Genomic DNA, 26,396 nt, shown 5'->3' on the forward strand with positions numbered 1-26,396 from the left:
AAGTGATTTGAAGGACAGTTTTATGTTTTTAAGAAAGGAGACGATTGAGGACGGCTTCAGTCTGGAAAGGTGTTTATTCCGCTGCGGACACGAAGAAGCAGACAGCAGAAGGATGGAAGCATTCAGCACAGAGACGACACCTCACAGCCTCAGATTTTAGAAACTACTTCCAGCGTCAAAGCCGTCGGGGTTAAAAAGGGGCGAGCAAGCAGAGAAAAAAAGAACACAAAAGGGGAAAAAAAACCAACAGCAACATCAAAGACGACACAGCCCTGAATCCCACCAAAACAAAACGTTTCTCTCGTCATCTGCTCAAAGATTTATCCAAGCAGACGATCTCAACATGGTCTGTAGGGGGCAGCACTGACATATAGGGCGGCTCACGACTTCACTACTGACAAGCGCCGTGGACAGTTAGCATCTGTAAGCAAGTGCCTCTTTGGGTCTTTTTTTTTCCTTTCTGCGTAGCTTAGCATTGGGACAGAACAAGATGACCGCGGCAGCAAACAGCACTTGGCATTAAAAAGCACAGAAGTTGATATTTAAAAAAAAATAAAATTAAAATTAAACAAGTAAAATGAAGCCATCTAAATGAAATGTCTCACAATTATATTAATAACAACAATAATAAGAATTATATTATTATCATAACACAGTCAAAACTATGAATGCAACTATACAGATGAGTGAAATCTTTTGTTTGTTTTCCTCCCGGTTGCGTCACTTCCTGTCCCGGCGGCCAGTCGGTGCAAACCGCTGCTCAACAACTTGAAGGGGACCTACAACTACAGACCAACACAACACGGTCCAGTGGGATGCTGTGACAACAGCTGTTCGGTGGTGTTTGTCTTTCGGAGGGAAGGTGGGGAGGTGGGTGGGGGGGCAGGAGAAGGATGACGGCTGCTGCAGGTGATGGTTGGTGGGTGGGGTTAGAAACCCTCGTGGTCCTTCTTGTCCTTCTTGCCTTCGCCCTCGAAGCTGTCGTTGCCGTCGCTGTTGTCGCGGCGGCGCTTGCGGCTGTTGCGCACGTTGAAGCGGGGGTTCATCTGCGGCAGGGGGTCCATGCCCAGCACCTTGTGGATCTGGCGGAAGGCCAGCAGCCTCAGGGCAAACTGCACCACCAAGAAACACAAAAAACAATCAATATCAGCAACCAGCAGGGGGCGTCTGAGTGGTGCTGGAGGGGAGGCGAGAGGTTTTCTCCGGGAGGTAACAAGGATAACCACGCCTCAAACCTCAGCCAAACTCATTTGATTGGTCGCTGCAAAGTCTCACTTCTACCTCGAGTGCGCCACCTTTGGTGGCTGAGGGATAACAATGTTGATTCTCCAAACCAACCCAAGCTGGTTGCTGGTGTCAGCAGGTGTTCATCATCATTCTAAACAATGTACTATAAATGACCACTAGGGGGTTCATTTGCCCTCGTTGACTGACAGTGGCGCATGGAGCGACTCGAAATCAGCGAGATGAGCAGAAAGAAGAAGAGACGGTGCGGGGACCAATCAGAAGAGTTGAGAGCGCCATTACCCCCAATTCCTCCTGGCAAATCTGGCGGAGGGGAGTGTCATGGGTGGAGGAGGAGAGTGTCATGGGTGGAGGGGAGGGGAGTGTCATGGGTGGAGGAGGGGAGTGTCATGGGTGGAGGAGGGGAGTGTCATGGGTGGGGGAGGGGAGTGTCATGTGAGGGGAGGGGAGTGTCAGGGGCAGAGGGGAGGGGAGTGTCAGGGGCAGAGGGGAGGGGAGTGTCATTGTGTCAGGGGCGGAGGGGAGGGGAGTGTCATTGTGTCAGGGGCGGAGGGGAGGGGAGTGTCATTGTGTCAGGGGCGGAGGGGAGGGGAGTGTCATGGGTGGAGGAGGGGAGTGTCATGGGTGGAGGAGGAGAGTGTCATGGGTGGAGAAGGAGAGTGTCATGGGTGGAGGAGGGGAGTGTCGTGGGTGGAGGAGGGGAGTGTCATGGGTGGAGAAGGAGAGTGTCATGGGTGGAGAAGGAGAGTGTCATGTGAGGAGGGGAGGGGAGTGTCATGTGAGGAGGGGATTGGAGTGTCATGGGTGGAGAAGGAGAGTGTCACGGGTGGAGGAGGGGAGTGTCAGGGGCGGGACCTGGGCGCTGGAGGTGATGTCCTCCCTCTGCTGCTCCTCCATGGACGACAGCGTGTCCACCGGCTTCTTCTCACACGGGTCCAGCAGGCCGGGGCCGCCTTGCACACACAGACAACGTGGATTGAGAAACAGTGACAGGCAGACAAGCGTTCAAACCCAGCAAAACGCTGTCCTACCAGGAAGCAGAATTCCCGATGAAATACATTCAAAGATGCGTCTGAGGGCGTCGCCGGGGCTAAGCGGAGCCGACGCACTGCTGATGGCCTTCTCCACCAGCAGCTCCATGGCCTGAGGGAGGGAGGGGACACACACACACACACACACACACACACACACACACACACACACACACACACACACACACACACACACACACACACACACACACACACACACACACACACACACACACACACACACACACACACACACACAGCTTAGAATGATTTTGTTTCAGTCCACACAAAACAGCGACAGCTTCATTCAACCCATGCTAACAGCGTTAAAAACCGCTGCAAGGTGCGAAGTTACGAGGCAGCGGTTCGCTGCCACAACTCCCACTGTTGTGGTCCTTGGTGCTTCGGTAGTTCGTTCGACAGTTTTTTTTTTTTATCTCTCCCGACACTGTTTTGCTAAACTACGGCCACCAGGTAGTGGCAACCAGGAAGACCTTCTTTTCCTTGCGTGTCGCTTCCACTACCTGCTTTGCTTTGCTTTGTGCCGCTCGCAAAGTCACATGACCGGAACTCCCGTCAATCAAATCTTGTTTTGTCCTATCGCCATATTATCGCTAATGCCATTTACATGGCATGGATCCATGCCATGATGTCACCGGTCCGGCCCGCTTGGGAATAGATTTTCCTCTATGTGGCCGTGAACCAAGATGAGTTTGACAGCCCTGCTCCAGTGTGAATGATGTGTGTGCGTGTGTGTGTGTGTGTGTGTGTGTGTGTGTGTGTGTGTCCGTCCACTCACCCAGCCCGGGAAGGGCGACCAGGTGGGGACCCGCTGGCACAGGTCTCTCAGGATGCGGATGATGATGACGCAGGACTGCAGGCCGTTGGCTCTAGCCTTTTGATGCAACACAGTTAGTGTTCACGCAGCGGACACGGCAACGCACGCAAGCCACCACAGATGGTTGCCAAAAAATAGACGACAAACAAACAAACAAACGGAAACATCGAGAATCAGCTCTGGCCAGAGGTCCAAACACTACTGTGCACAATGGAAGCTTGAGTTCTGGTCTGAGGGGTGTGTGTGCACGCCACGACAAATATCAAAATCATAACAAAAAGAAACAAAGGCAAAGGTTTGCCATCAGCTGCCATTCGCAGTAGTCTTGTGCCTCACAGTTAGTAACGGCAACTCAGAGTTTGCAAGACGCTGGAGAAAACGGGGGTGGGGGGGTCCCCCCGCCCCCGTGTTTCCCCGCGTCCTCTAAACCCCGAGGCCCGGCTGGAGTGGCCCAGCGCTCTCACAGCAACAGAGTGGAGCTGAGAGGAGGAGGTCAGGAGGTCAGGGGACTGAGGGAGGTCAGGACATCTGGGCTACTTTGCCTGAGTTTGTGCTCAGCGGTGGGTGGAAGGGGGGACGGGGGAAGGGGGGGGCACAAACTCAGGAAACTACTCAGATGGTCCCATTTCCTCCCTCAATCCCCATCCTAACAAAATATATTTAGAATAATATATATATATATATATATATATATAAATATATATAACAAAACCATCCAGACAAGAGGCATAGGAGCACTTGTCTATGGCACAACTCTGTGCAGGTTTATTGTGCAGCCTTATGGAATCACATGGAGCTCGAATGCACGACTTCAATTGGAGCTAATACAAGGATGCCAGGTGTGTGTGTGTGTGAGAGTGTGTGTGTGTGAGCTGCAGAAATATTGTCATTCAGAATCTCAAATTACAAAATGGCAACTGGGATCAGATCCTTTTGTCTTCATAGTGGCATCCTTGAATATAAACACACACATGTGGACGTTGCGCGCTTTTTTTTTTCTTTTTTTTTTTTTTGCCTTTCCAAATGAATTTTCTTAATCTTGGGACCATGGAAACCGAATGTGGAACAGAAATAAAGGCATGGACAGAATAATGATCGTAAGAATCATCATCATATCATCATAGTCAGAGTCATAAAGAAATGCATCTCATAAGGCTACAAGAAGAAAGTAAAATGATGTTGCGAACCTGGAACCACTTAGCGTGGCGCAGAGCAGCCAGAGCGTCAAGGCATTTTTGCCTGTCCAAGACGTCCGCTGGGTCTTTCACCAAACCCGAAGTTACATCTAAAAATGGATTTCAAGTGTCAACATGGTGAGGAGGAACGGGTGTTTGACCAGGTTAGCCGCGCTGTCAGAGGACAAACACATTGCCACACATACCACCAGGGTGGGGGGTGGGGAGGGTGGGGGTGAGAGAAATCCCCTCCTCCTCCTGCACGGGCAGCAGGCGCTGAGGAGGAAGAGGGGCCCGTCTTCACTTTCGCCCAATGCACGTTAAAGAGGCCATATCTTGCTTTTTTTTTTTTTATCATTTAAGAAAAATTATCATTTAAGAAACGGCGACGGCAGCAGCAGCAGCAGCAGCCGCCGCAGGGCCGGCTCAGTCTATCACCTGGAACCACTCGAATGTTGCCGGTCCCACTTTTTAGCTGGAAATTGTTTCATGAAGCTAAAATCAAACTCTAGTAGGAATTTTTTAAAGCGTCAAAATAGATTTTTGATGTTTATACGTTTAGGAGACGTCATGGTGCATAGCTGCTCCACTGGATTTTAAGATATATATGCAGTATATATATATTATAGTTAGAAATGAGCAAGATATGAGCTCCTTAAGGAGGACTAAAAAAAAAAATCAGGGAAAAACAAGTGAAAAAAAATTCTTGAGAGGCTGAAACCCAAAAACAAAGCGTTACCGTCGTCAGTTCAGCATTGAAGGAGAATTCTAGCAGGCAGTTTTAGTGTCTATGACCTGATAGAAATGGATAAATAGACAGTAGGTGTGGCAAAGTTTTTGGGATGTGAGAAAACCTTGGTCAAAAATCCTTCCCAAGCCCAACAAAACCTCTGGAGGAAGACATCTGACTGCATTTGGATTGTTTCCCTTTTTCTTTTTTCTTTTTTTTTTGTCGGTTGGGAGTGAGGGGGGGTGGGGGTGGGTGGGTGGAAGTGTTGAGAGGAAATAGAAAGAGCTCTTTATTCTGGACTCTCTACAGAAATGAAAGAGGAAGCGATGGGGTGCTGAAGAAAAGAGAAAAACAAAACATGAGAACTACCAGCAAACCAGAGGGTTAGGAGACCGACTGCATGCACACCTGGCCGACAGCGGTCAGCGCACGCGCCAATCACAGAGGCCGCGCTCGCACCCCAAACCCTTCCACAAAAAAATCAACGAAAAGAAACAAACACTCCCTCAAGAAGAGTTGGAGATGCTCAGAAAACAGTGCTGCTCTCAATTCAGAGGGAACCCCTGCTGGTGGGAGGTGGACTGGTGGACAAGCGGTGATCGATAACAATCAGCTGGAGCGACTGAGGCCAAATTGGTGAAGGTTTGAGGAGAGAGAGAGAGAGGAACATGTGGTCCGACTCAGGGGAGCACTTCAGAACAGAGTGTTCACCGGCACACCGAGGGAACTTTTGTTTCCTGTGAGGGCACCAAAAAAAAAATCACTTCCAAAATTTTTCTTTTTTCTTCTTTTTTCAAAGCGTCTCAATAAAAAAAATGTCTCAAATCTATTCACACAATTCATTCCAAATGAAGAGTCAAGGACCAGAAATGCCTCCTGACGTCTACACATTCGGCTCATGCAGGAAGGAATTGTCTGTTGGCTTTTTTTTGGAATTTTATTTTGGTGGGGGTTGCTGTGCGTCTCCTGTCTCACGTCTCGCTTTAATGTGGAGAACAGGCAGCGTCGGAATATAAAATATGGAAACGGAATCGCTGGAACACAGGAAACAAAGTGAGAGTGTCACCTGGGGAGAACTAGGAGACTCCACACAATGCAGACACTGACCATGCTGTGCTTCAGGTGTCAGAGGGCATCTTGAAGGTCACAGAGCCAAAGAGCCGAGCCGAGCCTGCTTCTGCTTTCTTTTGATTTTTCTCTCCGCTGGAAGTGGATCGGCGCCACGTTCCAACAACTCCAGATTCTAATCCCGACTGACTGTTAGAAGGTCGGATGGACAGAACGGCTTTGTTCTGGTGCAGCTTGTTTGGGTTTTTGACCTTCTGAAGAAGAAGGTCATGGAGGAGAAAAAAAAAGCAGCAGCGGCGGCGGCCGGCGGCTCGGAGCTCCGCAGGGGGGCGGACCCACATTGTGAAACTGGTTTGTACAGAGAGCGAGGGAGAGAGAGAGAGAGAGAGCGAGAGAGAGCGATAGATAGAGAGGAGTGGGGGGAGCTGTGATGCTTTCCGACCTCCGTCCCGGCCGCTCTCCTCCCGGATGACGGGTGACGTCAGCGTGATGGTCACTTGCATCTTGGGCTCGGCGCTGGACGTCAGGACGATGGCGGCCTCCTCCGCTGACCCCTTGACCTCGTACTTCTCCGGGGTCACCACCTGCAGGGAGGGGAGGAGACGTTGAGGCGTCGGGCTGGGGGAGACGAGAGCGGCGGTGGCGGCGAGTGCCGATTGGGTGGGCGCGTACGCTCAGCTGCTGGGGGAGGAGCTCCAGGATGCGGCCCAGCAGCCTCCTGGTGGGCTTTTCTGAGCAGAGCAGCACCAGCTGGACGTTGGTGTCACCGCGGAGCAGCAGGCCTTTGGCCAGGACGCCCACCCGCATCACACCCTTCAGGACCCTGGAGAGGGCACACACACACACACACACACACACACACACACACACACACACACACACACACACACACACACACACACACACACACACAGACACACACACACACACACACACGTCAGTGAGTGTCCCTCTGTTCAGGGCTGGGAAACTCTTTGACTGGTGGGTTCTACAGAGGGGGGTAGCGGAACAGCAGCAGATGGATAGATGGAGTGTTGTTGAGCCGCCTCATAGGAGACGCAGCTTTAATGTCAATGTAAAATGAAGCAAAGCAATGTTGCAACCAATCCTCTCTTTGTTGAAGTGACTCCTTATCATCACTGTGGCAGAACGCAGGGAAACTAAAACAAGGTTCATTAAAACAGTTTCAAGTTCCGCGGGCCGCATTGAAAGGCTTAACGGGCCGCCTGTGGCCCCTGGGCCGTAGTTTTCCTGAGGATGAGCTCACCTGTCCTTGGCGGGATCCGCCTTCTCCTGGTCCTCCTGCTGCTCCTGGTCCTGCTCCTGGTCCTGCTCCTGGTCCTGGTCCTGCTCCTGGTCGGTGATGATGTCCGACACCAGCTTGAGCGCTCGCTCCGTGATGGACACGATCTTCTGGATGGACTGCAGCTCGTCCTCCGACGGGTAGATGGCGGCGTGCTTGGTCATGACGTAGCGGTCGTCCGAGGAGTCGGGCCGGCGCGGCGGCTGGAGGGGGAACAGACGAGGGGTTAGGAGGTCAGAGGTCAGAGGTCAGCCAGGCGAGGATCCCGCAGCAGGTCGTACCACGGAGCCCTGCTGCTGGAGGCCGGGGAGGCCGGGCCGGACCCCCAGCAGGCCCGGGGGCCCCTGTGGATAGCCTCCGTCCACTAGGCGGCGCCGGTCGTCCCAGTGATGCTGCTCCTCCTCCAGCCGCCGCCAGTACATGTCTTCTTCATACCGCCTGGGAGAGAGAGAGAGAGAGAGAGAGAGAGACGGTATGTGTGAGTGAGTGAGGCCGCCTAATCAGCAGGAAGCTCACTGACCACCACCACCCCACAGCCTTCACCTCATCTCCATCCTCCAGCGCTCCTCCTCCTCCCTCCTCCTCCAGTACTCCTCCTTCTGCATCTGCTTCCTCATCTTCTCCTCCTGGATCTTGCGGGCCCGGATGCTGGGCTTCACCTCCACCTGCAGGTCCGGGTTCACCTTTTTCTGCAAAGCACCGCCGACGGCGAGACGTCAACCAATGACAAAACCAACCAGGCTGTGATCAGAGAGAATCTGGAGAGGAAGAGTGGGCGGGGCCTGGACAGAGTCACGTGACCCTGCCGAGCAGCCGTGTCCAGGTGTGAAGCACCTTGTACTGCAGCCGGTGGCGGCGGCCCTTCAGGTGCATCTCCTTGGCGTTGGGGTCGTTGAAGCTGCACTCGCACAGCTTGCAGTGGAAGCGGATGACTTTGCCCTCGTCGTTGCGCACCTGCAGCAGGAGGGGAGACGGAGGGGTGAGGATCGCCCACTCACCCCCTGCTTCCTGCAGGAGGCTCCATCTAGCAACTGTACAGTGCACTCAACAGCCAATAGCAGGTGGTCATAAATAAAACAATGCATAGATATTTGAATTCATTGACACGTATGTATGCATTTCTGTGCCAGGTATGTACACTAGCAGTGTATATTATCATGTATATTATATATAACACAGGCCTACTTCCTGTCAAGTCCAGTGAATTAATTATTGAAAATATTGAATTGAATTGTGTGTCCTGCAAAGTAACGGCCCAACATTTTCCCTATAAGTGTGTGTGTGTGTGTGTGTATACATGTTTTAAAATCCCTTTAAAAAACCAATACATAAGGTAAACTAAGACCCAATCTGTTGAGAAACACTGCACTATGTGGACTCCTCCCACATTGAAAACCCACCTCCTCCACGTAGTCGTGGCCGACCGGCTGCACGTCGCTCTGCAGCGCCGCCAGCGCCGAGGCCGCCAGCGAGTCCGACACGTCGACCGACTTGGAGTCCACTGCGCCTGCAGGGGGCGCCGACGACTTTGTGGATTCCGCTTTGACTTCGGCCCTGGCGTCCTCCAGCTTGGCGGTGGTCTGGAGCTTGTTCCCGCCTGCGACGGAGGACCGTGTGTTCCCAGTCAGGCGTTTGACATATTTCATATTTCAAGCCATTTGTTTTGATGCATTTGGAACAAAACGATGTTTTACGCACCGACGAAGTTGATCTTCGGGGCGTTGACCTTCTTCCCGGCAAGGCCGGCGGCGGCAGCGGAGAGGCTGCCGACGGAGGGGTTCTTCACCCCCATGCCGCCTCCGCCGCCACCACTGACGATGTTGACGGGCTTCAGGTAGGTGGAGGAGGAGGCGGAGCCAGAGGAGAGGCACTGGGAGGAGCTGCTGAGGGCGGCCGCGGTGGTCTTACTGCCGGAGGCCGTCGAGGAGGAGGAGGAGGAGCTCTGGGCCACCATGCTGGGCTCGGTGGAGGGGATGGGCTTCCCCAGCTTGGTGTGGAGCTTCACCACCTGCTCAGGAGAGACCGCCAGCTCGTCAGCGATGTTCGGCCCTCGCCGGAAGCCCATTGGACGCTTCGCCCCGCCGCCCTCTTACCTTCTGGTGCTTGGCTCCGCGGATGTGCGCGGCGTAGGCGTCGGCTCCGGTGCAGGAGACGTCGCACAGCTCGCAGCGAAGCTGGTTCTGGGCGCTGCGGGCCAAGGCTCCGCCCCCGCCACCACCAGCAGCGCCCCCGCCGGCGCTGCTCTGGGAGACTTTCAGCGCCGCCTCCTTCTTCTTGTGCTTCTGGCCTTCCAGGTGCTCCTTGTAGGTCTGAACAGGAACCAGACAATCACTTGCACCTTATTGCACCAGAACACCCACGATCATGTGAACTTCTACCTTAAGATGACCTGAACGACTGAGAACCTTCACAGACACTTGACTGCCAGTGCCGTGACAGGTCTGAAGCGGCGTCGCTACACTGACCTGCGGGCCGGCGCAGCTGATCTTGCAGACGTCGCAGTAGTGGATCTGCGGTGGCTTGGGTGGCTGTTTGGGCCGCAGCTGCTTGTTCTGGAAGGGCGGCTTCTTGGTGAAGGTGTTGCCCGTCCAGGCCGCCGTGGCCGCCGCCGCCGCCACCGCCTGCTTCTGCTGCTGCTGCTGCTGCTGCTGCTGGTAGTAGCTGGAGGCGGCCGAGTAGACCGCCGCCTCGTAGCCCGAGTACGATGTTCCTGCGGAGCGACACGGAACAGAGAGTCCTGCTGAGAACCTGCTGGGAATGGCCGAGGCTGAGGAACGTGGACAGACTGTAGAACACAGGTGTCTCTGAGCTGCAGTGTAATTATAGTTGGCCTGTGAAGCAATACAAGCAAAGGAGCTGCGAGCTGCTGGCCCACCGGACTGTTACTTTATTTTAACATGTATTTTTGTTGCTTGGGTTACTGTTGAAATTTAAAGCAAGAAGGCTGCAAATTAAAAAAAAAAAAAGCATACATTTTTTGACTGTCTCAATTCTCAGTGTAAAAATGCCCCTGATACCTCGAGTACTACAACATGAATCAATACCCCCCACCCCCACACACACACACCTCTGCTGCCCACCCGAACAGAAAAAAACCTAAAACGCAGCACAAGATGATCAAGATCAAAGTCCCACGTCATTGCCGTTCATCATCATGTGACCAGTATGCATGGGAGGAAGCTCGGCCTACCGGAGTAGGTGACTGCGTTGGTGCTGTAGGTGGGGCTCTGGGAGTAGGAGGGGACGACCGAGGCGGCGGCAGCAGCTGCGGCGGCGGCCACGGGCTGGACGGTGGAGGTCACCGGGTAGATGGAGAAGGTGGAGGAGGCCGGGCTGGGCGCCGCCGGCTTGATCACCGCCACCTGCCTGCTCTGCTGGCTCTGCGTGTAGGAGGTCACGCCCTGGCTGTACACTGATTTGGGGGCTGCGCATAAAATCATTTGCAGGGGTCGATCAGCGGCGTGCACGGAAGCAAACAAAGACGGTGATGGTTCTGTTCGGAGGGGAGTCCGGTACCTGACTGGTAGTAGGACTCGGCCACGCTGGGCTGTGGCTGGGCGGCGGCGACGGCCGCCGTGGCTGTGGGCTGCTGGTAGTACTGCTTAGTGTCGTAGGCCACGGCAGGAGCGGTGGAGCGCACGTACGAGTAGGAGTCCTGTGGAAAACACCGACCAAGAAGAATTTAACCCAATCAATCGCCTCTCGATAAAAACCTCCAACTTGCTGCCAACGTCTCAAACCCAGAAGGTAGTAAAGGCAGAGCGATAACGCCACCACTGGCCACTGATTAGAAAGGATCCTCTTTCTTTATTCCATTTCAGAATTATTACATCTTTTCTCGGAATTATGAGATAAGGTGCCTAAAAAAAAGCGCACTTCCATAAACTTTGATTTGATGGTCTGGGGGGTTTGGTGGCTCACTGCTGAACTCCATCTCCTACCTGGTAGTTCTGCGAGGTGACGGGTGGCGGAGGGGGCGGGACTTCCGGCTGTCGCTGGGGGTATCCGTAGTCCGTGGCGGCGTGCGTGGGCTGGTAGCCCCCATAGGCGGCGGCGGTGGCGGCCGCCACGGCGATGGGCGCTGGCCGGGCCACGGCCACGGTGGCGGCGGTGGGAGCGTAGGCCGCCGCCACCGTGTGTGCCGCCACCGGGGCCTGGTGTACCGTGTAGCTGGCCACCGTGGTGGGGTGTGTGTAGGCCACCCCGGCACCTGGCTGCTGACTGCAGGGGGCGACACAAAGCACACACACGCACAACGTTCAGCAGCCAGTCCAACCACAACGGGAAACTGCAAGTGTGAAGTTGAGTAAAGCAGCGTGTTCGTGACTCGTGGTGGTGTGCAGTACCGCAGCATGGCTGCAGGGGGAGGAGTTTGCGCGATGGTTTGATCTCAGGAGCTTTAAAGATGAAAACTGTGCTCCCTCTGAGCTGCTTAACATTGAGAACCAACTACAGAGGACTTTGATCAGTTTGATTACATTTTTGTCACATCAAAAATATTCAGCTCCTGGCCATTGGTCTAATAACAGCATAGTAAATATGGGGGCTTTTTTAACGGAGAAAATGTGGAAAAACATAATATAGATCCAAGGTGAAAAAAACAAAAAAACAGGGAATGAAAAATAATTGAACAGTGACGTCAGAGCCGTTTTCTCCACCACCAACAAGCAACATTTGACCCCCTGCACTGTGACAGAAACATTGGAAGCCAGTTTTTCAAGTACATGTTGCTGACTGGAACACACACACACACACGCACACTCACACACGGAATGCAGCATGATGAGTATATATAGCTTCACCTGGTGGAAGGTCAATCTATGCACTGGTTACAATGAAAAGTGAAGTCTCACTGATTGTCACATCCCAAAGATCGCAAAATTTACCAACATACAATATATGCAGTTCTCCTGATAGAAATCAATCCTGTTTGTTGTGTATACACTGCGAGTACACACACACACACACACACACACACACACACACACACCTAATGCAATGTTTTTTTGTTTATCTTTAGTACTTTCTCCACTGCAGATACCGAAGACATCAAATACATGAGCAAGATATCTGTCATGATGCAGCAAAGAAAAACACATTCCATAACTCTAAAAATAGGCTTTTCATGGAAGGCGGCTATTTCAAAGAATTTCAATATAAAAGGTGTTTGAGTTATTTGACACTTTTATTGTTTTCAACATAATCCCACGTGTGTTCATGCGTAGTTTTGATGCCTTCAGTGAGAAACTGCAATGTCGATAGTCATGAGGATGAAAGAAAAGACATTAAATTTATAGGGTGAGTCCAGACTGTTGACTGCTAGTGTGTATATGTGTGTGGTTACACAGAAATAATTCAATAATTAGCTGTTCTGTTACGCTTTTTCCAGCATTCATTTGGAATCTGTTGTGGTAAAACAACAGAACAGCTGTTTGGTGGTGCATCATCATCATTAGCCAAGAACATGTGTCACTATTACAAGGAGGCCATAATGATGGTCTTTCCATAGGGGCTCTAGGCAGCTGACACACTGCAGGAACGTGGCCTCGGCGTATTAAAACACACACACACACACACACACACACACACACTTTTATTAGGTCAGATATTTATCAGCAGCTTTAGAGAACTTCCAACAAAGGCAGGAGGAGTCCCGGGCGAGGACGCAGTCGATGCGTCCCTCGAACGCAGCGCTGTTTTCCCCAGTGAGGACTCGGAGCAGTGGTACTGCGGCAGCGGAGCGATACCTTCCCCCTCTTCTTACCCTCCCCCGCTCGACAACATCCGACCCAACAGTGCAGTTTAGCGCTAGCTGAGCCGATATTATCACGTCGCCCTCGACTGTTAACGTCACCAAACTACTTGCGTCGCGTTGTCTCACCTGTACTGGGCGGCAGCGCCGTGGGTGAATCCAAAATAATTGCCGGTAGCCATCTTGGCATCTTCACCTAGCCGGCTGGGCACTGCGGAGGACAGACATCAGGATGAGGCTAGGCTAACACTTAGCATCGGGCTCGGGCGAGCGCACCATCGCAAATAATCCCTCCAAGTTGACCGCACTGACGCTCGCCGACGGCGCAATTTGACGGTGGTGTTGCTCTGCCAACTATATATCGATGTCGACGATGGATTTATACTCACCATAGGTGAAGGAGACCACTGGACATATAGGAATCATTGGTTTCGTGTATTCTACAAACGGTCGTTCTTCTTCTTCGATCTCTCGTTTGACGACGGGATGGCCCCCTAAAGCTAAATGGTACAATACCGCCACCTCCTGGTCAGGGGTTTGGCAGCAGACGCCTTCCGGTCTATTTCAATCATGGTAGTTTCAAAATATATATTTTTTTATTCATGCGATTTGGTGACTTAAAATAATAATAATAATAATAATAATAATAATAATAATAATAATAATAATAATAATAATAATAATAATAATAAATGTTTTTCTTTTATACCCTACAAGTGTTTTTTTTAAAAATCTTTATATTTATTGCCTTATTTCTTTCACGTCTATGGTTGTGTACAGTATCACTTCCGTTCGTTGGAATTACACGTCCTCTACCCCCGCACAGCAGGTGGCGCTGTGTTTTTCTTTCTTTCTGCGGCCGTGCCTGGCCAGTGCAGGAAAACATACTTCCGGTGAGGTGCCGCTGTATTACCAAACACAAGACGCTGTCAGACAGACAGTGGACCGTTACCGAACGAACCGGACCGCGGTGGTTGAAGGACACCCCGCCTCCGCCCCTCCAGTATGAGCAGCCTGCGGAGCCTCATGAGCGGCAGCGCCCTGATTGGTGCCGTGATGGTCGGCTACGGCATGTGGTCCCTCATCGCTCCCGGTGAAGAGAGGCGGAGGGAGCTCATCAAGGTGAGTCCCACCAGGAGTCGGTGTCAGGTTGGCCAGTCCGGTGTTGTGTCCCTACTGGTTTCCGATTCAACTGGTCTCCCTGCCGAACAGCTGCAGATGTGGCCGCCGTCAGCAGATTCGACACAAATTCGATAATTTTGGATTTTGTTGGGAGGAAGGTCGAGTCCAACTTGACGTAAAATAGTTTATAGACTAGTACGTAGCGTACAGCCGTGGAAGATGTGAGCTGCGACTTTAAAACCGCCGCTAATATGTTGTGCACGTGTGTGTGAACTTGTGTCGAACCTGCCGGCGGCGCAGCACATCTGCAACTGCGCGGCAAGGAAACCAGTCGGGACAAAACACCGCTCACTCAAGTCAGTGACGAAGAGTCACGTGCGCTAACCGCGACGACGACAACGTACGTTTGTTTTCTGCTAATGCTAACGAGTAATTTCACCATCAAAACACAGGGCCACAGGTCGGCGTCAATAACCTTTGAGTCAAAGCTTGTTTTTGTTTTTGTTTTTTTTTAAACACAACATTAATGTCATGTGACCCAGTGACTTCAAAGTTCTAGACCAGTGGTCCCCAACCACCGGGCCGCGGACCGGTGCCGGTCCGTTGTTAAATTAATCCCGTTTCATTCATTTTATTTTGAAAAATTCATGCCGGTTCGTGAAAAATATTGTCTCACATTAAACCGTGGCCGTGGTGCTAAAAAGGTTGGGGACCCCTGTTCTAGACAACACGCTGGGCTAGTGCAGGCGTGGGCAAACTATGGCCCGGGGGCCATATGTGGCCAGTAAGCTTTTTAACCCGGCCCACCCGAACTTGAAGACATTGTATGAACAGTAAGTAAGTCATAAATTGTAAAGAGTAATTTCAATAAAAAAGCTAAATACCGTGGGGCTTCAAAGACATATTTGGTTGCAACTTTGCGTGGCTTCATTTTCAATTTGCATTAAAGCAACATGTTGATTGTTTCCTGAAATGTGTCTGCTCTCTCGCTGTGCTGCCTTTCAGAACCTGCCCGAGTCGAACCCCATGAGGATGGAGGAGACGAGGAAGAGGAACATGATGGTGCTGCAGGCCATCAAGGACGCTGCCGAGACGGACGAGAACATTGCCAGAACGCTGGGCCAGCGTGGCAAATAGGACCCAGGTGTGATGAGCGCCGGGGGGCTGCCGGCACAACAGAAGGACGCTTCATTTAAAAAGTGGGATGCTGTGCAAAGTGTTTTCTCTTGACTTCTGTATCATACAGGGCGATGACTGACCCGTAAATGCATATATACATATTTAATAAATCCCTCAATGTTGCCAGTCCCTTGCTGTCTGTGTTTTGACCACATGTGATGATGCAACCACCGCTGTCATTTATCATTCTGATCCAGAAAATGATGAAAAACAGTCAGCAACAGTCAGGTGTCCGTGTCAAAGATGTTCAACAGTCTCACTGACAGGCCTGCTGAGGAAGACGTGTTCCAAACGCAACATCTTTCAGATGGATGCTCAAGTGTTGCTGGCAATGCTCCATTGTTTTGGATCCAACTGATTGGGCCTTGCATCCCTTTAATTTTTATTATTAACTTTCTTACTGGAGATATCTTGTTTTTAAAATCCTTCATTCATTTCCCGTCCCGAAGCTCCAGGAAGTGGTCAGCTGAGTCATCTGGAGGCACACAGGGCAGTCAGTGGGAGCTTCAGGAGGCTGCTGTTCAGCATGGACTCCTCTGGATGTCTTCTCTCACACACTGCGTCTGTCAAACACTTCTATAGAGTTTCCTTTCTCTCCTCAGTAACGCTGGACCCGAGGACCTTGTGGCTGTAGTTCAGAACTTTATTGACTGTCGGAAGTGCTCATCTTGGTCTTCCTCCGACTCTGCCAGCAGGAGGGCGAGAACGATGTCCGCTCCACCCGCTGCTGGCACGTGTTTTGCACACGAGACAGAAGTTACCAACACAGCCGACAATTAAACATGAATCTGATCCCCCTGTTTTTGCCTTCCACACACTTCTGTTGCAAAACCCCTGGCCCTCCCCCCGTATTAAAATAATCTGCACACCAACACGTTGCATCGTCTATCCCATGCAGCAGGAGATGATCTCCTGGGTTTCCAGAGGAAAGGCACTGAGGTCACGTGATGCTGGGAAGGTCCTCTGATCCCAGCGGGAGCTGACGCAATACAAACACGGTGGAATTAAAAACAACACATTTTTTTTTCTTTTCTTTTCAAGAATCCTGCAGGTGAAAATGAGCACAGCGTCCTCTACAGGCCGACAGGCATCACGTGTGTTAGAGGCTCAGTACAGTCTGAATCATTCAGTGCAGCAAGAAGAGATGCTGATCCCCCAGGCAGCAGCTCGGCGCTGTACGCTAGCGCCCCCAAGTGGCAGAGAAACGTACCTATGTAATATTAAAACAGTCAGTCAACTAAAAGACCAGAAAAAAAAAAAAAGACAAACAAACAAAAGACACGGCCTGGTCAACCGTCCACTGTAAGGTGATCACAGCAGTTTTTCACAGATGAATCCACAGTGTTTGTCTTCTCAGTGCAGTTGCTGCAGTGTCTTTGTTGTGCTTCATGTTGACACGGACAAGAAAAAAAATGTAAAAATCCAAACTAAAAGAGCAGGATCTCCCTGGACAAAACACAAATACACACACACATATATGTACATACATGTCACAGCTGTGGACTTCAAACCCGCTCAGTTCTCCGTCACTTCCTTGAGATTGTTGTCGTCATCGTTGGCGTTGTGTGTTTTCAGTTATTTGCGCAGGCACGGCGGCTGGAAAAGCCGTCGACGGAACCGTTGCGGCCATCAGTAGAACCGCTTGCGCTTGTTCTCCTTCCACCGGCCGTAGAGCGCGAGTCCGACCACGACCAGCACCACGAGGCCCAGCACGGAGAAGAGCAGCGTGAAGAAGAGCTGGACGCCGCCCATCCCTTCATCCTGGACTTCAACTGCGGCGGGACACACAAGCACGTCAGAGACTCGGTGACCGCATCTGTCGTGTTGAAAACAGCCGCTGACCACTGATCAAAGACTGCTGGCCGCAAGACTAAACCACAGAACCAGGAGCAGGGGAGGTTCTGATCCGTAGATCTTAATGCTTATGTTGCTGAACATCCTCCAGGATGAATAACAAAGAGCAATTGATTGAAATTAAGAAAGCAAAAGGCGCAGCGTCGGTGATTCCCAGCTCGGCGCTCCCATCCTGCTCGTCACCTTCTTCAGACAGGTCGAGCGACGGCGGAGACGTCTTACCTCGGTACTGCTCCATGTGGTCCACTCGGGGGAACTCCAGCGCCGCCTCCGCTGCCTCCGCCTCCTCCTCCTCAGGCGTCCTGGGCACCGTCAGCTGATACAGCTTCATGGAGATGAGGTCGTGGTTGTCTGGAGTGACACGAGAGAGTGGGACGGGGGGGGCGGGTTAGAGAGAGGGAGCGAGTTGGCTGCGGACGGGGAAGCCACGGGCTGAGACGCTCTCACCTGTCAGGTCTCCGGTGGCGGAGGAGGCGCCAAAGTAGAAGCCCGCAGGCAGGTGCACTCCGCTGACAACGGCGCAGTTCTTCCACTCCAGCTGACCGTCAGTGTCCACCATGAGCTGCAGGGAGCAGGAAGCAGTCAGCCGGATGTCTCACCACACACACACACACACACACACACACACACACACACACACACACACACACACACACACACACACACACACACACACACACACACACACACACACACACACACACACACACACCCTACCGTCAGCGTGTTCCTGGAGAAGCGGACCAGCAGGAAGGTGTCGTGGACGGCGTTCCGGAGCGCCGCGGCACAGCCGCCCAGCTCCGTGGGCCGCCCGTCCTGGTCGTGGTCGTACGACAGAGTTCCGTTGCCGACCATGGCTGACACGTACGGGAACACCCTCTGGGGAAGACAGCGCAGGTTACACACGCCAGGAAGTCCGCCGCAGTGACACAGACAGACAGCAGGGGGCTCCCGTGAGACACAGAACACACAAAACAGACACAGGTGATTCTGAAGCTACCTGAGTTCCAGGTTTAGTTCTCTGATGTTCCACAGGGGGGCGCAACAAAGGGAGGAAAGATACATGTGTGATGCAGCTTTGAGGTGGGACTATTTTAACGGGACGGTGAGAAATAAGTCGTCTTCAACGCCGTTGTGACCTGACGGAGGGGCAAGCGGCGGTTGAACAGCACTCACGTCGTGGCTCTTGCCGTTGGCGTACGTGTCCAAGAAGATTCCAAGTCCGACAAAGTTGTCCGCGCTTCCAAACACAGGGCCTGCGGAGAAAAAACAACCCCACAGGGTCAGAAAACAAAGAAGGTCAGTCAGACTCAAGCAGTTTGGAGGCAAAGCCGCCTTCTTCAGGAAGAAGAAAAACAGATCACAGCAACAGTAGGTACTGGAGAGATAGAGACAGACAGATAGATACACAGACAGATAGAGACAGATAGATAGATAGATAGATAGATAGATAGATAGACTTTTGACTCTAGGTAGCTTGAGTTTTTTTCATTCCTTTCAATAAAAAACAAATTAAATATTAGACAGGCATGTTTTAAAAGTCTAAAAACAAACAATACAATCCATCAATGCGTGTGCAGTCAGTATGTACCATTCTTCATGCGGTCCCTGGTTAACCAGATGGCCATTCCGTCCCCGTTAAAGTTCTTCTTGCCCTGGCCGTGGATCTTGAAGTGCACCTTGAGCTCCCAGTCACGCAGCTGGAACGGCTGGAGGAGGAGGAGGAGGAGGTGGTGGTGGTGTGGGGGAGAGAGAGAGCAGGTTATTCCTGAGTCGAGGCGACGGTGGGAGGAGGAAACAGAGAGAACACACCACCCCTCTAACACCACCACCCCTCTATCACCACCCCTCTATCACCACCACCCCTCCGACACTGTCGTCACGGCACGGCAGCACTTACGATGCGACTCCACACGGCTCCCTGGCGGCTCTGGAGGTCAGGGGTCAGTCTCACGTGGTCAGGGGTCACCATGGCTGTGCCCATCAGATCCCACTGAGAGGACGTGGAGAAACCCAGACCTGTGACACACACACACACACACACACACACACACACACACACACACACACACACACACACACACACACACACACACACACACACCGGTGTTCCAGTGAACTGCAGCCATCCTCCTCCCCATCAAAGACAACTCTTTGATTTGCCAACAACAACACAGTTGCCAGCCAATCAGCAAGTTACCTGTCAGCGTCTACGGTTGGCTGTTTACTCATCTGCTCTAAAGGCAGACAGAAAGATTATGAAATATGAACAGGACTAAGATCAATCGATCGGCCATGTGTAAATCACAGCATGTTCAGGAACTGGAAAAGCAACGACCAAAAAGAAAGAAAGTGTTTTATATGTTATACACATTAGATAGATAGCATTTTATAGTTGACAGATAGATACTATTTTTGTAATTCATGTAATGTAAATAAGCATAATGTATTTAAGAGTGTAGCCGTATGCACCGTCAGCACCTTTGCCATACAGACACTTTGTTGTGTGTTTAGACTCAGTAATTCCAATGTACCGGCTTGAACCTGTTTGAACACGTTTTTAACTTGTACAAATGTCAATAAATCTCTAATCTAATCTAGTATAGTGAAAGTCCACCGTTGTATTTCACTGCACCAAGTGCTGTGGGCAAAGATAAAGTAAAGGCTTTGAAGTAAATCAAAAACCACTAAACGAGGTCGGACTGGTTAATAGCTGAGCGGTTTAGGCTCGCAGCACCAGCTTTAGCTTCCTGGCAGAGTGCCACGGGCTTCCTGCTGGTCATTACACACAGGGGGGGCTAGCCGGTTAGCTGCTAACATCTGTTAGCTTCGCTAGCTCGGCTCAAGTTCTCTTACCGCGGTAGGGCTTCGCCAGGGAGTACTCCTGCTTCAGAAAGTCCTCCTGGAAGTCCTGCTCGTCCGCCACCGCCAACAAGCCACTGAGCAGGAACACCGCCAGGACGAGCACACACGTCGGCCCGCGGACCCATTTAGGACGCTGCATTTTGCCAGAGAGCCTGAAACTTCTTGTTAGTAGTGCACTCAGATTTGTTTCGCCGGCAACCATCTTGACACGCCCACTGATCACATGGTCGCCAGCTTCCGGCCTCTCAGGGACTCACTACCCCGATTCCACTGCTGGCTACGGTTCCAAAGGGTAAAACGGTTCCAAATTGTGTTTTTTTTTTATTTTTATTTTTATTTTTTGTTAATTTAAGTTTAAATTAATGGAGTTAAATATATTTCAAATATAATTCCATAGAATTTTAGTATCGTTCTGTTAGAATATGGAAATTTCTTTTGACTGATGTAAAGCTGTGGTCCCTCCTAAAACCGAACTGCGTCTTTTGTGATTTTGTTTATTGCGGTGTGTTTTTAAAATGTCGAATGCGCCTGGAAAACCACATTGTGTGCAAAAATGTTGTTCCGTCCCAAGCATTAAAACAGTTTGAGTGAAAACCCCAACGTTGTTGGTTGCTGTCCATACAAAATAAAATAAAATAAAATAAAATAAATAAATAAATAGTAGGACGTTCTTAACACCCCACCAATCACTCTTTTTCTTCGTGTGGCCTGCAGTGGAGTGTCGCACAACTTTTCTCTTTTTCGTTTTTTTTCTCAGGAGAACAAAAGAATTTCCATCACTTATACTGAAGGTTCTTTTCTTTCATTCTGTGTTTCCATGTCAAACAGTAGGGGGCGCTATAACCCGTCATTATTTATGTGCTGAAGCACCATTTCATCCCATGAGAGGCGTTGAATCCGCTGCAGCAGGTGGAAGCACTGGAAGCCTGAGATAAAGGGGACAGTGAGGCCTCGCTGGTGGGAAACATGAAGCTGTTGGTGTTGATGAGTGAACAAACCTGTCGGCAGGTTCACTCAACTCACCTGATGTGGCAAAGACCTGCAAAAAAAACCAATACAAAACAACAAGAGTGGAAACGGCTGTAAAACGCTGTCTCTTTTTAAATAAATGTGCTATTTTATCAGAACTTGTTGCCGCTGTTGTGTGTCCACTGCCTGCCTTCCTGCTAGAAGAAGCAAAATTTAGAAAATTATTTGAAAAACAAACGACTTGCAATCCAGGTGACTCTGCTGACGTTCAGTCTTCAGTACATTGTGAATCTTTTTGGGTTTTTTTGCACAAATTTGGGAGACCTCTTGTGCTCTTTGAGGACAGTCGGTGAGTTTTGGACAACTTAGAGTTGTAAAAGAGTTCCTCTGGCTGTTTGATTCAGCTGTAGAGACTCTAGATTGTCTGTCGGATGGCAGCAACAGGTACCCTTCAAAATAAAATGTGTCAGCTTGGCAAGGATATAAATTGCCTGATTACAAGGGATTGACCTACAGTCATTGGCCAGATACTAAACAGCCTCCCCGGTCCAACCTGACATTGCACTGAGAGGCAGATATACCCTGTACTAATGATATAACTACATTAGAATAGGTTGCCATGGACAGAGAGACAGTCGCGAAGGAAAATAAATGTGTTGTATTTAACTATTAATACAATTAATGTGCACTCACTAATAATATCCACATAGATGCCTAAATGTAGAAGACATTGGAGGAAGTGATGAAGGAAAAACACTAGGGGGAGACACATTTCAATTGTGCTCAACAGGAAATCAAGTCACGTGTTAGTGCATTTGTTTTGTGTTTTAAATTTAGCAGGATCCAAATGAAAGACAAAAGCTCGATTAAATTCAACAATTCACAATTAAAAATTCTGAGGTTCTTCTGTGTGTATATACTGCAACGCACAGGATCTAATCCTGGTGAGACGCAGGAGGAGCCCGGCCCGGAGTCACCCCACAGAGCCCAGTCCCTCCAAGCAGTAGAGTCTTCCAATCCCTGCAAAATAGTCCAACAGAAGCGGATCAAATGGCCTCCAGCTAAGAGCCAGTCTGTGTGGTCTCAGTTTGACACTGACGTGAGCAAGATCCTGGAAACAACAAGTAGGGGGGAAGTAGATCGGCGGCTTGAGCCCATGACTGCAGTCATAGTCAGCTATGCAGCTGAGAGGTTTGGCCACATTGAGAGCAGTAACAACAAATCCAGCTACACCATGAACTGCAGAGCCAACCAGATCAACAAACTGCGTCAGGAACTTCGAAGCCTCAAACAACAGCATAAGGTGGCTAGCGAAGAGGAAAAGCAACCGCTTGTTGAGCTCCGCAACATCTTGAGGAAGAAGCTCATAACGCTGTGCAGAGCCGAGTGGCACCGAAGGCGGGGGAAGGAAAGAGCAAGAAAGCGCACCGCTTTCATCTCCAACCCTTTCACTTTCACCAAGAAGCTCCTGGGGGACAAGCGCAGTGGCAGTTTAGTCTGCTTAGCTGAGGAGGTAAACTCCTTTCTGCACAACACCTTGAGCGACCCAGAGAGAGAACTGGAGCTGCAGCCACAGAGGGCCCTCATAAGCCCACAACCACCATCAATGGACTTTGCCCTGAGGGAACTCACCTGGACAGAGGTTCAGGAGGTGGTGAAAGGAGCCAGAACAGCTTCAGCCCCAGGCCCCAGTGGCGTACCATACACTGTGTACAAGCGCTGCCCGCAACTCCTTTGTCAACTGTGGAAGATCCTGAGGGTGATCTGGCGCAGGGGGAAAGTTGCTAACCAATGGAGGTGCGCTGAGGGTGTGTGGATCCCTAAGGAAGAGGACTCCAAAAACATCAGTCAGTTTCGAACCATCTCACTGCTAAGCGTCGAAGGCAAGATTTTCTACAGCATCTTGTCACGACGACTAACAGAGTTCCTTCTGAAGAACAGCTACATTGACACCTCTGTTCAGAAGGGTGGAATCCCTGGAGTACCTGGCTGCTTGGAACATACTGGTGTGGTAACACAACTCCTCAGGGAGGCACGTGAAGGGAAAGGAGACCTCACTGTGCTATGGGTCGATCTCGCCAATGCATATGGCTCCATCCCACACAAGCTTGTTGAGCTCGCCCTCCATCGACATCATGTTCCCAGCAAAGTATCAGACCTTATTCTGGATTACTACAGCAATTTCAGACTGAGAGTCACCACTGGCTCAGGTACATCATATTGTCATCGGCTTGAGAAAGGCATTATAACTGGCTGCACCATCTCAGTCATCCTTTTCGCCCTCGCCATGAACATGATCGTCAAGTCAGCTGAGGTAGAATGTAGGGGCCCCTTGACAAAATCAGGAGTACGCCAGCCCCCAATAAGAGCCTTCATGGATGACCTGACTGTCACCACTACATCCGTACCAGGCAGCAGGTGGATTCTCCAAGGCCTAGAGAAACTCATCGCCTGGGCAAGGATGAGTTTTAAGCCAGCAAAATCAAGGTCTCTAGTGTTGAAGAGAGGGAGAGTAGTGGACAGGTTCCGCTTCTCACTGGCCGGAGCCACCATCCCTTCCATCACAGAGAAGCCAATTAAGAGCCTCGGGAAGTACTTTGACTGTAGCCTCAAAGACTCTGCCTCCATCCAGAGAACCAGCAATGAACTTGAGGACTGGCTTAGCCGGGTTGATAAAAGTGGTCTGCCAGGGAGGTTCAAGGCCTGGACTTACCAGCATTCCATCCTGCCCCGGATCCTGTGGCCCCGCTAGTGTACACAGTACCTATATCAACAGTCGAGGGCATGGAGAGAAAGATCAGCAGCTACCTGCGAAGATGGCTCGGTCTACCACGCAGCCTAAGCAGCTCTGCTCTGTATGGCACCAGCAACATCCTGCAGCTCCCAATCAGTGGCCTCACTGAAGAGTTCATGGTGTCCAGAACACGGGAAGCATTGCAGTACAGAGAATCCAGAGATCCAAAGGTGGCATCAGCTGGTATCCAGGTACGAACAGGCAGGAAATGGAGTGCAGGCAAAGCCCTGGTCGTGGCTGAGTCTCGACTGAGGCAGAAAGAACTGGTGGGGTCCATTGCGACAGGGCGTGCAGGCATTGGCTACTTCCCGTCGACCAGGGTTGATAAGGCCCAAGGCAAGGAGTGCCAACATCTGATCCAGGAGGAAGTGCGGGCAGGCATGGAGGAAGGACGAGCCAGCAGGATGGTGGGAATGGGGCAACAAGGAGCATGGACTAAATGGGAGAATGTTCTGCAATGGAAAATCACCTGGTCCAACATCTGGAAAGCAGACTTCCATCGCACCAGGTTTTTAGTCAAGGCTGTTTATGATGTCCTTCCAAGCCCAGCAAACCTCCACGTCCTGGGCTGAGGGGGTCTGATGTTGAAAGACCCGAAACCCCCGATGATCCCGGGATACAACATCACTGATGATGTGTCCCAGCGCACCCGCAAGATGTATCTTTCAACATGTGAGCAAAATTGGAAACTTTAAATCAAAAAACAAAATCTGCTTTCATTTTGAAATGATTCAAATTGCTCCTTTCAAGATAAACTGAAGAAAATCTACGGAGCCCCTAAAATACAGAGCCCTTAAAGGGACATGGAGAAAAAAAAACATTAAAACGTTTCATGTGCGCACCAGAAACTTTCTGGTGCGCACATGAAATTTTATTTATTTATTTTTTCTCCATGTCTCTTTAGGGGCTCCGTAGATATGCACACGGAACGTTATAATGCCCGCTGTGCAGCCCGGACAGTTTTGTTGTACTGTACTGGTTAAGACACGACATATAAATCTAAATATTGAAGTTTCTCATAAAGTATCCAGTTTTTATTGAGACACAGACTGGCTGTGTCTCAATTCAGGTTCTGCACCCTTGAGACCGAGTGTCCTCCGTCTGAAGGAAGCGTTCGTAGACTTCCCAGACTAGAAGGACGGACCAAACCCCGCCTCCCTGGTAACCACTCGGGACGGTCTAGCCTTCGGCGTATTTCCTCGTTTCGTCACCGCCGTTCCCTCCGGCTGGCCAACCCCGGAAGTGACGTTTTTATAGTATCAAGCTAACCATTGGTTCGCCATCTAACGATGCCGTTGGATGATCAAATAAATAAAATCTTACGTTAAAAACTGGATACTTTATATGTGAAACTTCAATATTTAGATTTATATGTCGTGTCTTAACCAGTACATGCCGCTAATTTCAGCTGACTTCCCAGGATCCCACGATGCGTTGCAGCAGCATGCAAAGCACCATGGGATACCCAAGTGCGTGAAGGATAGTGCGGTGTATCCTTGGAATCGGCTAAGACGAGTGCGTATTTCCGAGGGCGCATTTTGAGCGTCCTAAGCACCCTCGGGAATTGGGACAAGCCTTCGCGCAGTGCTATGACGCAACTTCCTTCCAAAATGCGCACTTCAAGGGCGCAGAACCTGAATTGAGACACAGCCACAGAATACACCGGTATTGCGATCTGCACTATGCCAGTAAAAGATTGAGTTCGGTCACACAACCAAGTGTATTCATTGACCAATACCACTTCAACATTCAGCATTCAGTGGAAGCGTGGCTGCTGAGTCGCGTGTTTCCCTCACTTCCGTCCCCTGGAGACTTATCTCATTTTCCGACACATTGTCCCGCCCACGGCGCGATGATTAAACACTGATAATGACCTTAATGCTTCTTCTGGCACGACTCGCTGATGTACAACCGCTGACAGCGGACAGTGAGCGTGGATTTTTTTTTTTTTTTTTTTAAAGTGCCGATGTTAAGAGGCAGCTGACACCTCAAAACACATAAATAAACACTCGCAGTGCGCAGGAGGGCGGACGGAAGCGAAGGACCCGGATGCTCTTCAGACGCCGATGAATGCAGCCTGGACTCCAACATCAACACACGTCACTGGCTCCAGTGATTGCCTGACTCACTCATTCAACACAAATTATATTAATTAAAAAATCTGTATACTTAAAATATTATATTTAATTATGAGTTTGCACTCCGGCTTCCTCTCACAAGTCCAAAAACATGCATGTGAGGTGGATTGGAAAGTCTAAATTGTCCGTCGGTGTGTGTGTGAGTGCGAATGGTTGTTGTTGGTTGTCTCAAAGTGGCCCTGCGTTGAACTGGTGACGTGTCCAGGGTGTCATCCTGCCGTCACCCTGCCGTCACCATGCGACAGCTGGGAGAGGCTCCAGCAGAGCCCTGCAACTCCGAGTGCAGGAGGAAGCTGCTTTTGAAAGTGGATGGATGATGGATGTATGGATGAT

General features: G+C 50.7%; 3 protein-coding genes and 1 long non-coding RNA gene across 5 annotated transcripts; 2 read left to right on the forward strand and 2 right to left on the reverse strand.

Annotated features, from left to right (window-relative positions):
* Nucleotides 1–55: 55 nt before the first annotated feature.
* On the reverse strand, nt 56–13,686 carry zfr (zinc finger RNA binding protein). 2 transcript variants are annotated; one of them, XM_076025652.1, is made up of 20 exons: nt 13,532–13,686; nt 13,272–13,353; nt 11,332–11,611; nt 10,907–11,045; nt 10,581–10,814; nt 9,856–10,100; nt 9,484–9,699; nt 9,089–9,398; nt 8,791–8,987; nt 8,225–8,344; nt 7,934–8,079; nt 7,672–7,828; nt 7,355–7,593; nt 6,760–6,910; nt 6,530–6,671; nt 4,302–4,399; nt 3,076–3,171; nt 2,277–2,388; nt 2,101–2,198; nt 56–1,112 (listed from the first exon to the last, which is right to left on the reverse strand). In XM_076025652.1, exons 1-20 carry the CDS (start codon nt 13,566–13,568, stop codon nt 930–932), a joined length of 3,282 nt encoding a protein of 1,093 aa, XP_075881767.1. In that variant the 5' UTR covers nt 13,569–13,686; the 3' UTR covers nt 56–929. The 2 variants fall into 2 exon arrangements, 1 of the variants encoding a protein (XP_075881767.1); XR_012926597.1 differs by lacking the exons at nt 56–1,112; nt 2,101–2,198; nt 4,302–4,399 and having other exon boundaries at nt 2,369–2,388.
* A 318-nt stretch (nt 13,687–14,004) lies between these two features.
* uqcc3 (ubiquinol-cytochrome c reductase complex assembly factor 3) lies at nt 14,005–15,572 on the forward strand. Its single transcript, XM_076025655.1, has 2 exons — nt 14,005–14,264; nt 15,270–15,572. Exons 1-2 carry the CDS (start codon nt 14,148–14,150, stop codon nt 15,399–15,401), a joined length of 249 nt encoding a protein of 82 aa, XP_075881770.1. The 5' UTR covers nt 14,005–14,147; the 3' UTR covers nt 15,402–15,572.
* Nucleotides 15,573–16,072: 500 nt separating this feature from the next.
* LOC142887795 (VIP36-like protein) lies at nt 16,073–20,375 on the reverse strand. Its single transcript, XM_076025654.1, has 8 exons — nt 20,154–20,375; nt 19,198–19,316; nt 18,889–19,006; nt 18,474–18,553; nt 18,015–18,176; nt 17,745–17,859; nt 17,520–17,648; nt 16,073–17,215 (listed from the first exon to the last, which is right to left on the reverse strand). Exons 1-8 carry the CDS (start codon nt 20,362–20,364, stop codon nt 17,073–17,075), a joined length of 1,077 nt encoding a protein of 358 aa, XP_075881769.1. The 5' UTR covers nt 20,365–20,375; the 3' UTR covers nt 16,073–17,072.
* LOC142887797 (uncharacterized) lies at nt 20,186–21,289 on the forward strand. Its single transcript, XR_012926598.1, has 2 exons — nt 20,186–20,326; nt 20,991–21,289. It is a non-coding gene; the product is annotated as an uncharacterized LOC142887797 (long non-coding RNA).
* The last annotated feature ends 5,107 nt before the right edge of the window (nt 21,290–26,396 follow it).

This window comes from Nelusetta ayraudi, unplaced genomic scaffold (assembly GCF_046127955.1).
Source record: "Nelusetta ayraudi isolate G7.1 ecotype Tasmania unplaced genomic scaffold, CSIRO-AGI_Nayr_v1 ptg000018l, whole genome shotgun sequence".
Lineage (NCBI taxonomy): Eukaryota > Metazoa > Chordata > Actinopteri > Tetraodontiformes > Monacanthidae > Nelusetta > Nelusetta ayraudi.

What these genes read in the sequence shown, in the direction of transcription:
- zfr (XM_076025652.1), bottom strand. Translation starts at nt 13,568, where the DNA reads ATGATTCCTATATGTCCAGTGGTCTCCTTCACCTATG. An exon ending in TCAGCTGCGCCGGCCCGCAG is followed by an intron (nt 9,700 to 9,855) that starts GTCAGTGTAGCG and finishes GTTCCTGTTCAG; the next exon opens with ACCTACAAGGAGCACCTGGA. An exon ending in GCGGATCCCGCCAAGGACAG is followed by an intron (nt 6,911 to 7,354) that starts GTGAGCTCATCC and finishes TGCCCTCTCCAG; the next exon opens with GGTCCTGAAGGGTGTGATGC.
- uqcc3 (XM_076025655.1), top strand. Translation starts at nt 14,148, where the DNA reads ATGAGCAGCCTGCGGAGCCTCATGAGCGGCAGCGCCCTGATTGGTGCC. An exon ending in GGCGGAGGGAGCTCATCAAG is followed by an intron (nt 14,265 to 15,269) that starts GTGAGTCCCACC and finishes GCTGCCTTTCAG; the next exon opens with AACCTGCCCGAGTCGAACCC.
- LOC142887795 (XM_076025654.1), bottom strand. Translation starts at nt 20,364, where the DNA reads ATGGTTGCCGGCGAAACAAATCTGAGTGCACTACTAACAAGAAGTTTC. An exon ending in CCTGGCGAAGCCCTACCGCG is followed by an intron (nt 19,317 to 20,153) that starts GTAAGAGAACTT and finishes TGTGTGTCACAG; the next exon opens with GTCTGGGTTTCTCCACGTCC. An exon ending in CCACATGGAGCAGTACCGAG is followed by an intron (nt 17,216 to 17,519) that starts GTAAGACGTCTC and finishes GTCCCGCCGCAG; the next exon opens with TTGAAGTCCAGGATGAAGGG.